Source organism: Euphorbia lathyris, chromosome 4 (genome assembly GCF_963576675.1).
Source record: "Euphorbia lathyris chromosome 4, ddEupLath1.1, whole genome shotgun sequence".
NCBI classification, from domain to species: Eukaryota; Viridiplantae; Streptophyta; class Magnoliopsida; order Malpighiales; family Euphorbiaceae; genus Euphorbia; species Euphorbia lathyris.
In genome coordinates, this window is record NC_088913.1 from 30,278,279 (window position 1) to 30,296,741 (window position 18,463).

General features: G+C 35.4%; 1 protein-coding gene across 1 annotated transcript; it reads left to right on the plus strand.

Moving 5' to 3' along the window:
- The first annotated feature begins 980 nt into the window (after positions 1 to 980).
- On the plus strand, positions 981 to 10,012 carry LOC136225846 (purine permease 1-like). The gene is made up of 2 exons (XM_066013973.1): positions 981 to 1,734; positions 9,663 to 10,012. The coding sequence occupies exons 1-2, from the start codon at positions 997 to 999 to the stop codon at positions 9,984 to 9,986; spliced, it is 1,062 nt and encodes a 353-aa protein (XP_065870045.1). The 5' UTR covers positions 981 to 996; the 3' UTR covers positions 9,987 to 10,012.
- Positions 10,013 to 18,463: the final 8,451 nt, after the last annotated feature.

Consider the following 18,463-nt stretch of genomic DNA (forward strand, 5'->3'; position numbering starts at 1 on the left):
CACTATAGGATTAGACGTTATAGAGAGAGGCTAAGATAAATCCTAGCCTCATTTTCTCTATATTGGATTATGCTCAACCAATTTACGAACGGTCCTTTTATTCAGCTAAAAACCTAAATATTTCTATCAACTATTAAATTATTAGCACCCATGACTCTCATTTGTTCATAAAATATCAACAAGCTATTAATCCGTTTTCCTCTGGTCGTTAACTTTCTTCTTTTTATGCGTTTTTATTCCCTTAAATTCTTAAAACAAGTTTTTAGCCACTATTTGGATAGTATTGGTTGGCAGAATTAAACTTATATGAGTGAGCTAATTTTAGCTTTACGACCAAAGTCAACTTGATGGAGTTGGAGGGCATTTTCTAAATCCAACCCGTTAGGATTCCACAAATTTTTTTAGCTTCCAACACTCTAAAATTTTGTTGTTTTTGTATATTATATGCTAAAAAGAAGTAAACATTTGTGTATTATTATAAATCAAATGCTAATTTTTAAAAAATATATAACTTTTATATTTTTATTTTTAATGATGAATTTCTTATAAACTTTACTCACACTGTTTCATTTTAATTATCTTTTAAGGTTTCTACATAAATATTAAGAAACCTATTAATTAGCCTAAAAAGTAGTTAAACATTACATTATTACCCTTTTGCAATTAATGCTTAAATTTCTCTACAAATTTATTTCTGCTCATTATATGAGGACAAAGTTGAAAAAAACACATTTAATGCTCATTCAAAAGTGTAAAACGTCAAATAATTTGAAACAATTTTTTTCCTCAAAACGACAATTATATAACGGAGGGAGTAGATTTTAACCACTTTAAATTATTTCAACCACTTTAAAAAATATTGAAATAACATCAAACATGAATCAAATCAAATGGGGACTACATCTTCCACTATGATTGAAATTTTGTGAGCTCTTCCCCACACTACCATTTTTGAACTCCCCATAAATGGACTCATTATAATGTGCTCAGATTCTGATGCACTTCAATTCTATTTGTTACTACTATTTTTCCTCTTCTCTTGACCAAATGAAGAAATCGTTTAAGAAACTCCTGCTGTTACTGAATTGCATATTACTATTCCTTGGTGGTACCGGAGGTCCCCTAGTAATGCGCCTCTACTTCTTGAAAGGAGGAAATGGTGTTTGGATATCAAGTGCTATGGAAACTGCTGGTTTTCCATTTATGTTACTTTCTCTCTTCATATCATATTTACATCGCCGGAAAAAAGACAATTCAGGTTCACAGACTAAACTCTTTTACATCACCACTCGTATATTCTTAGCTTCTGCTGTTCTTGGCCTTCTCACCGGCTTAGACGATTTTCTTTACACCTATGGTGTTGCTCGTCTTCCGATTACTACATCTGGCCTTATATATGCGAGTCAGTTAGGTTTTACTGCTGGTTTTGCTTTTCTTCTTGTTAAGCAAAAGTTCACATCTTATAGCATAAATGCTGTATTTTTGTTGTCATTAGGGTCTGTGATTTTGGCGTTTCATTCTTCTTCTGATCGGCCGAATAATGAATCGAATAGAGAGTATTTTATGGGGTTTATAATGACAGTTGTTGCTTCTGCTCTTTATGGATTTGTGCTTCCAGCTATTGAACTTGTTTATAAGAAAGCAAATCAGAATATTACATATACTTTGGTCATGGAGATGCAGATGGTTATGTCTTTCTTTGCTACTGGTATGCTTCTGCACAGCGATTTTACGGTCTCTTTCTTTCTCTCTTATTATTACTGCTTCCAATTTCAAGTTTTTGAAACCTAATATTACCCTTTTAAACTTGTTTATTTATGTCTCTGCATACCGATAGAACTTAACAGGGACATGTGTTATCGAAACTAAATTAACTATCTTTTTGAAACGTAACCTACATTGATACTATTTTATACGTACAATCGAAATTAATATCTTCTAAAAAACCTTTAACTTATTTTGTTACCTTATCCTTTAAAAAAAATTCTAGAAAGTAAATATGCTTTGTGTAAGTGACTTTTTTGTAAATAACATGTTTTGTGTAAGTGACTTTTAACTACAAAAAGGGCTAGGGACGTATTAAGCTAACAAATTTTTTTGGTACAATCTAATAAATCAAGAATCATAATGGAATTTCTTCCGTAATGAATGAAATGGTTAGGTTATAGCATGGCCATTTTTTTCTATAAAGACAATGTTTTAACAAAAAAAAAAAAAATCTATTTTTTCGGATCACAAACCAAAAATTATAAATTTGTAAAATTTGTGGGCTAAATCTCATTAATTTAAAATTTAGGGGGTGAAAGTTAAAATTTTATTAAATACATAGAACCAAAAATTTATTTGCACTTCAACTTTCTAGGGTTAATATGTCAAAATAACTTTTTTTCTTTACACAATTCTTTTTAATAATAAATTAGCCAAAATGTTATGTGTACTAACACAATTTAACACATGTATGAAAAAAATAGACCGAGAATAATCTAGAAATTATTCAATTATTGTAGTAGCGATTGTCATAATTTTTTTATTTTTTATTTTTTGATTTTGTAGTCTTTATTTAGTTAGTCACCGGCATAATTTGGTGATCTAAAATAATTCCAACTTAGTATATAAATAGACTTTGAGGTTTTGTGTAACAAAAACAGAGGTAAATAAGTTAACAACATATATAATCGAAGTGAGAGTTGAGTGAAGTGAGCTGATGTGAATAAAGCTTAACTAAGTTCTTGTAAAGTTTTTTTTAGATTCATAAATTCTATTCAATTAAGTTCTGTATTTTAATTTAACAAGTTGTGTCAGAACAAATGGTTAGGAACCGGTCATCGAGTGCTTTGAGAGTTTGAGATTCGAGATTGTACGGGGTATTATTAGCACGTAGTTTGGGGCTATCAAAATTATTGGTCTAGGACCAAACTTAGTTTGTTTATTAAAAGAAATAACCAAGTCATCATGATTAATGTGTCTATATCGGTAAACACTCTTGAAAAACTTAACAATAATAATTACAGTACTTAGAGTATTCGCATTCAAGATTTATGAGAGATCGTTGGATGCAATGAAACAACACCTCCGACAGAATAAAATGACCTTAAAAAGTGGAAGGCCAGGAGTGGTAAAGCAATGCATGCTTTATCATTCTCGGTGGAGGACGATTCGCTGGAACGCTTCAAGGATGTGAAACCCCCTAAAGAAGCATGACACACTCTTGGCGGATTTATTTGCAAGAGCAAATGATGCCAATCTCCAGCAGCTCGAGAATAAGTTATTGTCGATTCGCAACGAGATATGACGCGAGTGAATATGAATCACAGTCCATGGGTTGCATCCTGAATTTAACGTGCTTGTCACAACATCCCATGAATGGGCTATGAAGAAAAATTTAAATGAATTAGAATCTTGGCTAATCAATAGGCTCTGTACAAACAAATGTCTGAAGTTTAAACCAATGATAGAGATAAAGCACTATTTAGCAATAGAAAGAGGAAGGATTGAAATACCACGAGATAGAGAAATGGCGGAAGGTTCAAACAAGGAGTGGAGAAAGGCTATGGAAGAATAAATAGATGTCTTGAAAAAGAATGAAACATAATATTTGGTTCCCAAACCTAAAGATGTGAAGCCAATTTCCTGTAAATGAGTTTATAAAGCAAAGCAGTGTCCAGATGGATCCGTTGAAAGATACAAAGCTCGATTGGTGGCTCGAGGTTGCGGAAGTATGGTTTGGACTATGACGAGACATTTAGTCCAATTGCTAAGATCACCACAATATGTGTTTTACTAGCACTTGTCGATTGTAAAGATTGAAAATTGTGGAAAATGGATGTAAAGAATGATTTCTTACATGGTGAACTGGATTGGGAGATATACATAGACCAACCTTAAGGATTCGAAAGCAAGGGTCATCTTAGATATGCATGCAAACTGAAGAAGATAGCATAGTTCCTAATTCAAAGTTGCTATATGATGGCGCCAACTAATTCTAGTTTGTTCGTATAAGTCCAAAGTAAGAAGTTGGCTATAATATTAGCTAATCTAGATGGCCTTATCATCATATCTGATGATGTTGTTGAGATTCATCAAGTCAAAGCCAATTTTTTTGATACGTTTCCAAATGAAATCCTTGAGAGAGTTAAATCATTTTCTTTTTCTTGAAGTTGAGTGCTCGAAGGAAATAATTTTCTTGAGTAAGCACAAGTAAGGATCTGTTGGAGAAGTTTGGAATGCTTGAGTTAGAAGCCTATTACAGCTCTAGTATAGGTATACACAAAGTTATGCTCCGTGAAAGAAAGGACTTGTAACATGCTACCATGTATAAACAACTAGTTGGAAACTTAATTTATCTCACTCTGACAAGACCAGATATATCATATGTAGTAAGTATAGTGAGTCGATTTATGCATAATATAAAGAATCCTGATTTAGAAGTTATTCGAATAATTCTACGATATGTCTAAGGTATAATATTGATTATTGTATCATATACAAAAAAAAGAGTGAGGTACGTGGATATTAGGATGATTATGTTGGAGATTGTGACATAAGGGATTAAACTATATGATATGTTTTTACTCTTGGATTAGAACCTAATTCTTGGTGCAGCAAAAGACAACCTATAGTTTCTCTCCTATAGTTTCTCTATCGAGAACTGAAGTAAAGTATAGAGAAGCAATGAATGCAACTCATAAATAATGTTCTTGGCCAATACAACTCCCGAAGGATCTTCACCAGCTAGTTGATTACTCAATACAAGTATAGTATAGTATGATAACTAGTCAGCAATATGCTTGATTGAGAATCCAATTAACCAAGCAAGAACCAAACATATGGAAATGCATTATCATTTCATACGAGAGAAAGATGAGATATCAAAATGCAATATATGAAGATGGAAGACCAAGTTGCAGATATATTTACTAAATCTCGGTGTTGAAGACATCGGAATGTCAAGCAAGTACGAAATATTAAAAAGTCGGTGTTGAATGGAGTATTGAAAGAAAAAAATAACACAGAATAATGTAGAAATAGAAATTATTCAATTATTATAGGTAGACAAATATCTACGATTGCCATAAAAAAATATTTGATTTTGTGGTCTGTATATAAGTTAGTCACTAGTGATCCAAAATAATCCCAAGTAATAATAGAGTTTGAGGTTTTGCGTGTATGCAGCAAAAACAAAGCTCAATAAGTGAGCAACATAATCGAAGTCAGAGTTGAGTGGAGTGAGGTGATGTGAGTAAATTTCAATTACGTCCTTGTATGGTTTTTTTTAGTTTCATAACTAATAAAATAAAGTTTATTTAATTATGTCATCTATTTTAATTCAATAAGATTTACCTCCTAACATGTAAAATGATAAAAAAAAAAAAAATAGTTCCTGTAATATTTTTTTTTAACTAAGATCAATTTTATCTATCTGACAGAAAATTTGAACAAAATTATTATCATTTCTAAAGAATTCAAGTCGGTGATGACTAACATTTAATATATTACAGGTAGAAAATTATATTAGTCGATGGTTATGTCTTCTTTTCTACTATTTTTTGTGGCGTTGACATGCTTCTTCACAACGATTTTACGATCTTTTTTCTCTCTCTCATGCTAATTGCAATTTCAAGTTTTTGCATATTAATTTGGCTACTAATTAACCTTTGATTTCATAAGATGTTTTAACTTTATTAAGATGTGCTCAATGAGAGAAATGTTTAACAGTGGATCGGTTGCAATGAACTCAACTAAAGAAAAAGGAGATGCCTACTAATATCAAGTGAATATAAACTCATCCATGTAGCATTTACGAAGTTTGGTCCATCACGCGGGAAAGAGAACACATGGAGTCACCACCACGAAGCTACTCAATATGACCCTATCATAAAGGTCTTGGCTCGGGAAGTCCTAGCACCATCAAGGATCCACACGTTATAATAATCATGCCTGATCCCATAAATCACAGACCTAGTGAGATTAAGGGATATCAAATCCAGATATACAGGCACACGATTACGTATCAACAGGTGACACGTAGAACATCCTAGTCCTAAGCGTATAATCATCTTCTACATCTCGATCACCATATAAATGGAGTAATCACATCTTAAAGTACATTAATTCATTCATTCATTAAGCTTACGTCTTAGCTTTGATTTACTGTTGTGTTTATCTCAAGTCTTCCCTCAAAATTAACTTAGGCTTCAGAGTGAGTTAACCGGATTCCGCACCCCCTTTGACCATGTTTATATCCAATTGCAGGTCCACAAGTGGACTTATAGGATTCAACCATATAAAATTGGTGATGTGCGCGTGGAACAAACATATCAATGATTCGTTTGAGCAGTTCCATCCAACTCATATCCTCTAGTGTAGTCCCCATATCTAGAGTCTAGAGAGCGGCGAAAGAAGAAGTACGCTGACAGTTTTAGGCTGATCACGATCTAGCTCTGGAAATGCCGGGTGATACTAAAGCCTTAGAGCCACAATAGCCAAGGTTCTTAGGTGCAATCTATTGATGACTTATAGAAAACCTCAAATATGTCCATGACATCGTCATCGTAATGCGACAAACGCACGCCATCCAAATGGCAGAAGTCAAAGAGAAGCCAAAGATAGTAAAAGAAACTATCATATATATGAAAAATAGGAGAATACAACTTTTTATATCGGACACCACACTGTTAGAAGTTGTCATCATCATCGAGACGGATCATTGAGAAATTGACTAAGGGGATCTATCATACATTTAAGGGGAAGAGAATACTCCCCAATAACACGCCATATATCTAGAACTCCCCTTACAAGAAATGCAAGGAACGCTAATGAGTAATCCACCAAGATATCGACCCGGGTAAGAGGAAAAAAGTGACCCTCACTGTATAATAGGACCCCAGAATAAAATATAAGAGGACCAACATAGATTTCCAAGTCCTAATCTGTCAGCCAAGAAAAGGTAGTTGAGCCTAAGACTTGGGATTTTATGGGCGCCCAAGGAAAGGAACATCCCGGGAAAAGGTGAGAATTCTGAGCCTAATTTTGATGCGATCCAAAAAGAATTGGATAAGCTCAAAAGCACAATTACTAAAGTAGTGATCGACTAAAAGCGTCCTATATGATAGAGGTAGAAATACCATTATATAAGAAGATCATGATCGATCCCATGCCAAAAGGGTTAAAATATTCATTGCTGAAAGAGTACAATGTGACATGGGACCCTACTACTCACATTAAAAACTTCAAACTTGATATGGATACTAGCACGGAAACTAATGTTGTGATGTGCCACCTTTTTCCCTCCTCTGAATGATGTTGCCTCTTACTAGTACGAGCAGTTTGGCATATGAACGATTAGTAGTTTCAAGCAGATGTCAGGGCTCTTGACGAACATCCTTGAGAGAAAAACCATACAAGATCTCAACTATCTAGTCAGACATGAAAATAAAACTCTAGAGGATAAAGTGGAGTGATTCCAGCAAGAAGCCATTCAGGTCAAGGTACTAAAAGTGGAGGGAATAGTTGGCATCATGGTTACTAATTGCCTCAATAAAGAGCTATCATGGGAATTGACCACCAATAGGCCCCGAACCTTCAAGGACCCGATGACTTGGCAAAGGATTTCTACATATGGGAGGCCCACATGCTAAATCCACTACTAAAAGATAAGGTCGGCTCCACTAACACATCCAAGCAGCTAAGAACCGATAGGGACTGAGACCAAAAAAAGCTAGAAGAGCACTCAGAGAGATTAATAATATGCTTGAATGTCCAAAGAAGAAGAATAAAAAGAGGCAGTAAGAAATCAGATAAGAAGAGAGTGAAAGAATCTCACCAAACACTTTCATCCTTTTAAATTGTTCACAAAGCAAGCAAAATGATGAGCATCATCATTACTAAAACGTAGTGATCAAAGAGAATTAACTGCTCCTAGCATGCCTCCTTAAAGAACGTGAACTGCAACATGTTGCAAGTAGAGATGAACAACTGCCAACTTGAAAGATGCTAAAAACACATAAAAACATGCTTTGACAGTTGCATTTAATAGTAGACCAACCGATCGGGAAATCAACTACTATAAGTCCGCATAACCTCCTTATCACTCCCTCATTTCTAAAAAAAGATTCAAAAGTATCAAGATCAATTCTGCTCTTTTAACTTATCAGGAATCAACAAGCATAACGCTTCCCAAAGCTGATGTTTTCTCATCCTAAAGAATAATAAGTTAGACCCGGGGACATGTGATGTCGAGTGAATATAAACTCACCCACGTGGAATGTATGAAGCTCGGACCATTACCCAGGAAAGACGAGACATGGAGCCACCACCATGAAGTTGCTCAATACGACCCCATCTTAAAGGTCTTAGCTTGGGAAGTCTCAACGACCCTGTCAAGGATCCACCAGTTCTAGCAATCACATTCGATCCCATAAATCACGGGCCTAATGGGCTCAAGGGATATTAAAGATCGATATACAGGCATAGGTTCACCTATCAACAGGTGACATATAGCACATCTCACTCCTAATCTTATAAATGTCTTCTACAGCTCAATCATAAGATAAATAGAGTAAGCACATCTCAAGGTACAATACTTAATTCATTCATTAAGCTTGCATCTTAGCTTTGATTTGCTATTTTGTTCATCCTCGGTTCTTCCATCAAAACTGACTTACGTATCGCATCGGGTTAACCGAATTCTAACCCCCTTTGACCTTATTTCTATCTAATTACAGGTCTACAAGTGGACTTGCAGGATTCAACCACATCACATATCAATAAAACATGCTATCCAGAAAAGTAAAATGTCGCTTTTACACTTTGAAAATGTTCTATTTACCTCATTGCACTTGCTTAAAATGATAATTAGCTTACTAAACTTGCTTACAATGATCCATTGGCTCCTGAACTTGCTTAAAGTGCACCTCAACTTGTCCAAAATCTCTCCCTGTTGATTTTGGGAGTGAATAAGACATTTTAAGCAAGTTCATATGATAAATATGACGTTTTCAAAGTATAGAGGGCAATTGACTTTTATGGACAAGTACAAAGGGGTTAAGGATGTATTAAGCCAAGAAAAAGAGTTGTACAATTAATGCTCATTAGTAAGATCCAATAGATCAAGGTTTATAATAGAATTTCTTCTGTAATAAATGAAATAATGTAGCATTTCAATTTGCTTTATAAAGACAATGTTTTTTTAACAAAAGGTCGAATTTCGAGAACTAAATTTCACTAGAAACCAAAATTTAAAGTGTTTTAGTGAAATATCAACATATATGGATGATAAGTAGCAGTTCTGTTAAAACCTTAACCAACAAGAAAAACCTGATCCACAAAAATTTAATGAAACTATTAATTTATCATCTACATTGGTTGGAATATCACCAATTTTGATAGGTATGGGGAAAAATATTACCAAATAATAGGTCAGAAAGCAAAGATCGACATTTTGGCTAGGTCAATGGCTAGTAGTGCTCTAAACTAACAATAACAAAAAATAAACAAATATAAACAACTAAACCAAAAAGATTCTTTCTTTATTTTTTTACTAAGGTTAAGTTAAAATGGTTAAAATGTGGAATGATTTCATGTTTGAGCGAATTGATTTGGGAAACTAATTTGAGAGGGAAATTATTCAAATAACATATTTTATCTTTTGAGTATGAATGCAGGGAATGGAAAGAGAGGCAAATGAATTTGAGCTTGGAAAATCAAAATATGCAACAATTATATTTTCTTTAGCAGTGCTATGGCAATGCTTCTTCATGGGAGCAATTGGTGTAATATTTTGTGGTTCCACATTGCTTTCTGGTATTGCAATGGCTGCTTTGCTACCTGTGATGGAAATTCTAGCTGTTTTTATTTATGATGAGACCTTTCGAGTTGAAAAGGGTCTTTCTCTTGTTTTATCTATTTGGGGCTTCATTTCCTACTTCTATGGTGAATATAAGCAAAGCAAGATAAATAATCAAGCTTCAGAGCTCGACATTCCTTAGTCATTATTATTTCTACTTGTATTCATTTCTTGTAATAACATATATATATATATATATATATATATATATATATATATGAATTATTGGTCTTTATTTCTTATATATAGATTTTGGATCTTGAGACTTAAACTTTTGATTTAATATGACATAAATATTTAAAAGTACTACTATATCCTTTTACATTTTATAGGCCTAATGCATACCCAACCCCCTAAAGTTGTCCATTTTGTTCATTTAACCCCCTCACCTCACGGGACAACCCTTTAACCCCCTAAACTCCAAAAAAACGCTACTTTTAACCCCATATTTTAGATTGTCGAGATATAATGTTGTCCGTGTGTATCACGCGCGTGACACGTGTGTATCCCGCATTACCCAGCCCCCTAAAGTTGTCCATTTTATTCATTTAACCCCCTCACCTCACGAGACAACCCTTTAACCCCCTAAACTCCAAAAAAAATGATACTTTTAACCCCATATTTTAGACTGCCGAGATATAATGTTGTCCGTGTGTATCACGCGCGTGACACGTGTGTAACAGGATATTCCCTCACATGCTCAGCGAGCAAGAATGGTTGTGCTCGGCGAGCACCTTGGGGAAATCGATTTCCCCACTTCATCAGGCACTCAGGGCATCGACCAAGCGAATTAGGACTTCTGCTCGGCGAGCAAGAGCATATGTGCTCGGCGAGCAAGAGCTACCTTTCTTGTATGCATTATATTGTGTAATGGCTACCTTTTTTTAATATGATGAAATAAACTTGATTTGCTCTTTTCTTTCCTACTTTCTTCTTTTGAAAGTCCTTAATATTGAAAAATTGCTATAAATATCATTTAGTCATCACTTCTCTTCCAATGTATTCTATACTTCATGTCAAATCAAATTTTAACTCTTCTTTTGTATTGCATTTCACTGTATCTATATACACTGTGGTCATAATTCATACAAAGTTAAAGCATTTTTTACAATTCCAACGTGGATTGAGACCAAAAAAGCACCAATTAAAAATTAGAAAGACACCAATTAAATCATCTTTATCTCCAATGCACGTACTTGAGTTGGAACTAGGAGTTTTTTTTGAGTTTAGGGGGTTAAAGGGTTGTCCCGTGAAGTGAGGGGGTTAAATGAACAAAATGGACAACTTTAGGGGGCTGGGTATGCATTTTTTTTTATCGTTGGAGGCAAGAACAAAATCCTCCCACGTGCCTCCTGTGTTTGAGACACAAACGTTGACTAGGTCATTGCCACGTCGGACGATATGGGGTTAAAAGTAGCATTTTTTTTGGAGTTTAGGGGGTTAAAGGGTTGTCCCATAAGGTGAGGGGGGTTAAATGAACAAAACGGATAACTTTAGGAGGTTGGGTATGCATTAGGCCTATTTTATACTATCATAATCAACATAGGTATTAACCTGCAAACACGTATGGTACGATATTGATACTAACTCCATTGGATTGACATAGTTATAACACGACATTTTTTGGATTGGAATAGTATTGACTCATTTAATACTAATCTAATCATTAACAAGACACAAACATCATACAAACTATTTGGAAATATAGATGTCTGAGGTGCTTGAAAGGAGAGTATAAAGAAGCAATGAGCGCAACTCAGGAATGTTATTGGCCAATACAACTCATGGAGCTGCTCAATACGGCCCCATCTTAAAGGTCTTAGCTCGGGAAGTCCCAACAACCCCGTCAAAGATCCACTCATTCTAGCAATCACATTCGATCCCATAAATCACGGGCCTAGTGGGCTTAAAGGATATTAAACCTCGATATATATATGCATATGCTCACCTATCAATAGGTTACATATAGCATGTCTCACTCCTAAGCTTATAACTGTCTTCTACAGCTCAATCATAAGATAAATAGAGTAAGCACATCTCAAGGTATATTACATTACTTAATTCATGCATTAAGCTTGCACCTTAGCAATCACCTCATGCGTGTATGAACACTTTATGATCACTTAAATAAACTTGGGATTTCTTTTATTTAACTTAATTAGTTCTCATAAAAGATAAATGCCTTTATATAGTTAAACATAATATATCTTATAAAACAAACGATAATGAACGATTCATTTACAATTGGTTTATATCCTACAATAATTGACTATAGGACACTAAAATCCAACATCCTTATCATCAGATCAAAGGTCATAGGCCTCGTTCTTAGGCTCATCTTATATGAAAATAATAGTATGATCCTTTCACCGTACCACAACAACCTTGGTACCCTGACACTAGAGCCACCCACCATATGACAACAGATCCTTATCAACTGCACTCCTTCTAACTCTATTAGGGCCATGATAATGTTCAATTCGATAATGGCCAATGTTTGAAAATATCCCACTCTGGTAATGCTGAGATTAATAATCTCAAAATTAATGATGCACTGCTTGTTCCAAGACTCACAAAATCAGTATTGTCTCTTCATAAATTCAGAAGATATAGTAACTACTATTTTGAATTTTGGTTAAATCACTTTCTTGTCAAGAATCGAGATACTAGGAAAATCCTATTGCACGACCCGAGTAGAGATGGTCTGTATATATCTCTAGCCACCTTGAAGCAAGCTTTTATGGGGAAATTTGTCATTTGAAAGTTGACATGCACGTCTTGGTCACTGTCAAAATCATATTATCACTACTATTATCAAACAACATTAGCTTCCCTCTACCCAACTAGTTGACCCATGTCTTTACTGCCCTTTGGGGAAATCAACCAGATCCCCTATTCCTTCCATAAAAAGATCAAGTACTTTTATTTGAAACTTTGCATTCAGAGGTTTAGGACCCTACCCTGTTTTATCTAATTTGGGACATTGATATTTTTTATTGATTGTGGATGAATTCTCCCATTTTAGTTGGATATTTTGCCTGAAATATTAGAGTGATGTTGCATATAGTGTTTAATGAATTTTATGTAATGATAAAAAAAATCAAGGTAATGCAAATGCCAATAATTTTCACTCTGACTTTGGAGGGGAATTCCAAAAAATACAACCTTTCTTGAAAAGTCATGGCATTATACACAAATTGACATGCCCACATACATATGCTCAGGGGCGGAACTTGGGGGGTTGGGGTTGGCTCGAGCCCCGGTAGGCCGCCGGAGAATTGAGAATTTTTTTTTTTAGTTATGGTGTCTCATAATATTTTGGAGAGACTTATATTGACTCTATGTAGTATTATTTCAATGTTTAAAGGTAGATGAGATGGTTAAGGATGCTTACATCTATCTGAGAGGTCTTTATGTTTAACTCTCCCAACCTCATTTTCTGTTAAAAAGTTTTTATTTATTTTAATTTTATTTTTTAATAATTATAAAAACATGTTACCATTATTAATTAATTTAAATGGACTCTTTATTTTTTATTTTGATGACACTTTTGAATTCATTTGTAATGTCTTTACCATTAAAAAAAGGGAAAATTACAAAACTGGGTCAAATGGGAGGCCCATTTATATATTAAACCCATTTACTAATTCTACTACATATCTAGACTGATTTTGTGTGACTTTCCAAAAATACCCCTGACCTTCCCACTTCCACCACTTGCGAATTGCCGCTCCCTCTATCTCCTTGGTTATGCGAAAAGTTGCTCCAGCATTAATGATTTCAAGACTTTTGATCTTCCTTTCTTCCTTTAAATTGCACGAAATCTGCACCATTTAGTCAAAATCATAATGAATTTCTCTTTTTCATCTCTTCATCTCTTGATTCTGCCACTTCCCAACCCTAGAAAACGAGTAAATGGTTTTTCATCTTCTTGTTCGTTGCTTGGTTTCTTTCTTCTTGTTACCATCAAAGAAATGGTTTTTCTACGTTATTTCCTTCGTTCTTCCCATGTTATCATATTGTTATTGTCACTTTTGGGGGTGAAAGGGGCGAAAAATGTATGTATCTGTTTGTTTTTTCTGTGTTTTTTCATGAATTCACTTCGCAATCGATGGTTTCGCTAAGCTTTGCGAAGAGAACGAGCCTGAAAAGTGATGATCTACTTCGTGAATTGATGATTTCGCGAAGTTCTGCGAAGAGAAAGAGTCTGAAACGTATGGATCTACCTCGCGAATCGATTAGTTCGCGAAGTCTGCGAATAGATCCTCACGTTTCAGACCTCGCAGACTTCGCGAAAGCAGCGATATGCGACGTAGATAGTCACATTTCAGACCTCGCAGACTTTGCGAAATAATTGATATGCGAAGTAAAATCACCTCTTCCCCTGCACTTTTACATTCGCATGCTTCGCTAATTTTCATTTCGCGAAGCCAAAATCGTCTTTTTTCCTAACTAACACGGTTAATTTTTTCTGTAGATGGTTGAATACGTAACATCCCTTTCTGGAAGGCGGCGTACTGGGCTACAGGGGAGATGATTTTACTTCCTGTATAGGGATGAACTTCCCCAAGATTGACACATTCACTCCTGAAATGATTCGTTAGGAGAGGTTGTGTCAATCTTGGGGTGCACCATGGGACACGTCCATCCTATGGTGCCAATCTTCAAAGTGGACCTAACTTAATCCGGTGCCAATTTTGAAGCGGATGCGTAATCTTGGTGTGCACCGTGCGACACGTCCAGACCTTTTGGGATGGATGTGTCACATGGTGCACACCAAGATTACTCATTCGTTTCAAAATTGGTACCGGATTAGTTAGTTTCACTTTGAAATGATTAGTTAGTAGAGTTCATTGTGGCAATCTTGTTGTAAATTTTGATAATGTTATGATTTGAATGTTGTTATTATGGCAATCTTGTTGTAAATTTTGATAATGTTATGATTTTAATGTTCGAATCCGTTGTTGTTTGCCAACTTTTGTTATATACCACTTCGCGTATTAGCTTCAAATCATATCCAGCATTCGCATATGCGAACTAAATTCATCAAGCAAAACAAACTTCAGCTTCGCAGGCTTCGCATATGCGAACTAAATTCATTAAGTAAATTAAAACATTAACTTCGCAGGCTTCGCATATGGGTGAATATGCGAAGTCAGATGGGATGGGGCGAGCTCCGCGTAAATATTGAGGGTATTTTTGGAAAGTCGCACAAAATCAGTCTAGATATGTAGTAGAATTAGTAAATGAGTTTAATATGTAAATGGGTCTCTCATTTGACCCAGTTTTGTAATTTTCCCTTAAAAAAAGTAAACATATTTAATATTCATTTTTATGACGTCTTTACCATTAAAAAAAAGTAAACATGTTTAATTTTCTATTAGTTCAATGTTAGTTTTGAAAAAATGGTAACATTTTTACAATTTTAATGCGTTGGAGGCCAAAAAAATTTTGCCCAGCCCTTACGGGCTGGACTTTGAAAATTTACCGTTAACCTCACGGTTAAAATTAGCCCCCCCAAATCTTAATTCCTGGCTCCACCACTGCATATGCTCAGAATTTAATTGAAGAACGCATGCGTCTCATTAACATGCTTCCCACTGAAACACTGCACAATATATCTCCACACTTTAAACTTCACAATATAGACCCAAAATACACATCCCTTTGCATCTTCGGCTGTGGAATCTACCCTTACCTTCAGCCTTACAACAGTAAAAAAAATACACATTTCGCTTAAACTATGTGTATACTTAGGACCATTTACCAATCACTCACTCGAATGATCTCTGCCTCGATCTTTACACAACTATAATCTACATATGCAAATTTCTTTGAGTTTTGAGAGAATATATTCCCGAGATAACATCTTTCAAATGACAGCTCCCATACGATTTCTCAAGGTGACGGTATGTATCAGCTTCCATCATTGCTCGGCCCTACCCATTTATTCCTCATATTATTTCTGACCCTATCTCTCCTCAGCTCACTACAATTACCACCCCATATACCACCCGAACTCTAAATCAATACCACAACCCTTTAAACACTAACTGCATCCCCAATTCAAACCTCCTTCCCACTTGAACCCAAACCCACTCCTCAGCCGACCAAACCCCCTTCCCGCAGTTCTCTCCGGCCACCCAAATAGACAAACTGAGCCCATAACATGCTCATATCCACCTCACACCACACCATGTCATAAAATCACAACCTGAACCTGCCAACCAACCCGGTAATAACACAGCTACACCCAACTCCCCAAACTCGACTCCTTTAAACCCGACCAAAATATCGATCCCACCTATACCTGACCCTCCGACACCAGCTCTCACTCCCACTCATTATGATCTCACTAAGAACACAATATCTCCCGAGTCGATCACTTCTTAGGTCACTTTTGAGCCTTAGCCTGTCCCTCGACAGCACTTCATAACACTTCGACAATTAACTCTCCGTTCCCGTGGATGATTTATGGCAATCCTTGCAACTCATCCAAATAGAGAAGTTGATCTAATTTGCTTCACCAAGTCTAACAAAGCCCTATAATGGCATCAAGCAATGTCTAACAAAATCAAAGACCTTCTTGACAATGAGACATGGGAACTTCTTCCAAGACCCAAGAATCACAACATTATCAACTCCAAGTGTCTCTTTCATATTAAAAGAAAATATGATGGGTCAATAGAAAGGCATAAAGCTTATTTAGTCGCTTGTGTCTTTTCACACAACAATCTGGCATTCATTATAAGGAAACATTTAGCCTAGTTATAAAATCTACGACTATTTGGATTGTCTTTACTCTAGCTGCTTCCCATGGTTGGTTCATCAACCAACTAGATGTGTATAGTATGTTTCCTCGTGGTAAGCTCACTGAATTCATCTACATGGACCAAACTCAAGGGTTTTGTTGATCGAGATAAACTAGATCATGTTTTTCCTCCTCAAAAAGAGTTTATACAGCCTCAAACAAGCACCTTAGGAATGGTTCACTCGACTCCGCTCACTTCTCACTCAATTGGCTTCTCCATGCCATAAGCAAATCATTCCCCATTTGTGAAACACAACAGTACTGAAAGAAATTTCATTCTATGCTATATTAATGACATCCTTGTAACCGACAACAATCATGCTACCATCCTTGACACAGTCGCCAGTATTGAAAAGGAATTTCCTATTCGCAATCTCGGTAGAGCAGTTTACTTTCTCGGGCTCGAAATTCTATACACAAAGCATGGAATTCACTTATGCCTAACCAAATATACATATAATATTCTCAATCGTGTGAACATGGTAGACTCTAAACCCACTGTCACACCCATGGCTATCTTCCCACTCTATTAAAGGCTGTTGGCATTCCGCTCCCATTAGGACATAAATATTGCAGTATTGTTGGAGCTTTGCAGTATCTCATATTAACTAGACCTAACATTGCATTCTCAGTCAACAAATTATGTAAGTTTCTCTACTCATCTATGAATGAACACTAGAAAGGTGCTAAACAACTAGGGTGGTTGACCTGATGATCGACGATCTATAGGAGCCTTATGCGTCTTTTTGGGTAACAGTCTCATCTCTTGGAACACATGAAAGCAACCCACCATTGCTAGATCACCCACTGAAACCGAGTAGAAAGTTGTAGCTAATGCAACAACTGAACTTCTAAGGCTCCGCTCTCTTCTAAAAGACATTGGTTGTTCAGTTCAACAACTAGTCCAACTCTAGTGTGACAATAATGGTTCCATATATCTCACTGTTAATCTTATCTTCCATGCTCATACCAAACACATTGAACTGGAGTATCACTTCATGCGAAAGCAAGTTCTCTCAGGGTTCCTAAATATCATATTCATTTCCACAGATGATCAGGTCGCAGACACACTGTCCAAACCTCTGGTTGCTCTATTCCTATTGCTTCGATCCAAATTAAAAGTTCAATCCCACTATCGGTTTGAATGAGGGTGTTAGAGATAATTCCTCAAAAACTTATTTCTTAGATAATTATTCAAATATTAATAATATAATTATCTAGCAATTAGTTGTAATTCGTTATTTGTTATGATTCTTCCATATCTCCTAAGCTCATCCTCCATACTTCCTAATATATATACTAAGAGGGTATTTGGTTACCTACTTTTCACCTCCCATTTGCCTTTTCACTTTAAAAAGCAGAGTTTAAAGTAGGGCTGTGCATTATGCGGTTTGAAACCGCAAAACCGAACCGAACCGATACTGTTCGGGTTTTCGGTTCGGTTTTATTATTATACGGTTCGGATTTGGTATGTTATTTTGGTGAATATCGGTTTTCGGTTCGGTTTCTAATAAAAACCGAAATAACCGAACCGCACCGATTAGTTGCTACTATGTTGTATAAAACATGTATGATTGAAAAAAAAAATTATAATCCTTCCTAAATTTATACACACCACCTATCTAATTTTTGAATTTATGATTTAAAAAAAACATTTAATATAACCATTAAATTATAATCTAACATCTATTTACCTTAAGTTTGAATTTAATATAACCATTAAATTCTAACTATTTACCTTAAAAAAACATTTAATATAACTAGTAGTATATGAATTAAAGCTTTGTGATTTTTAGATTATTTGTAAA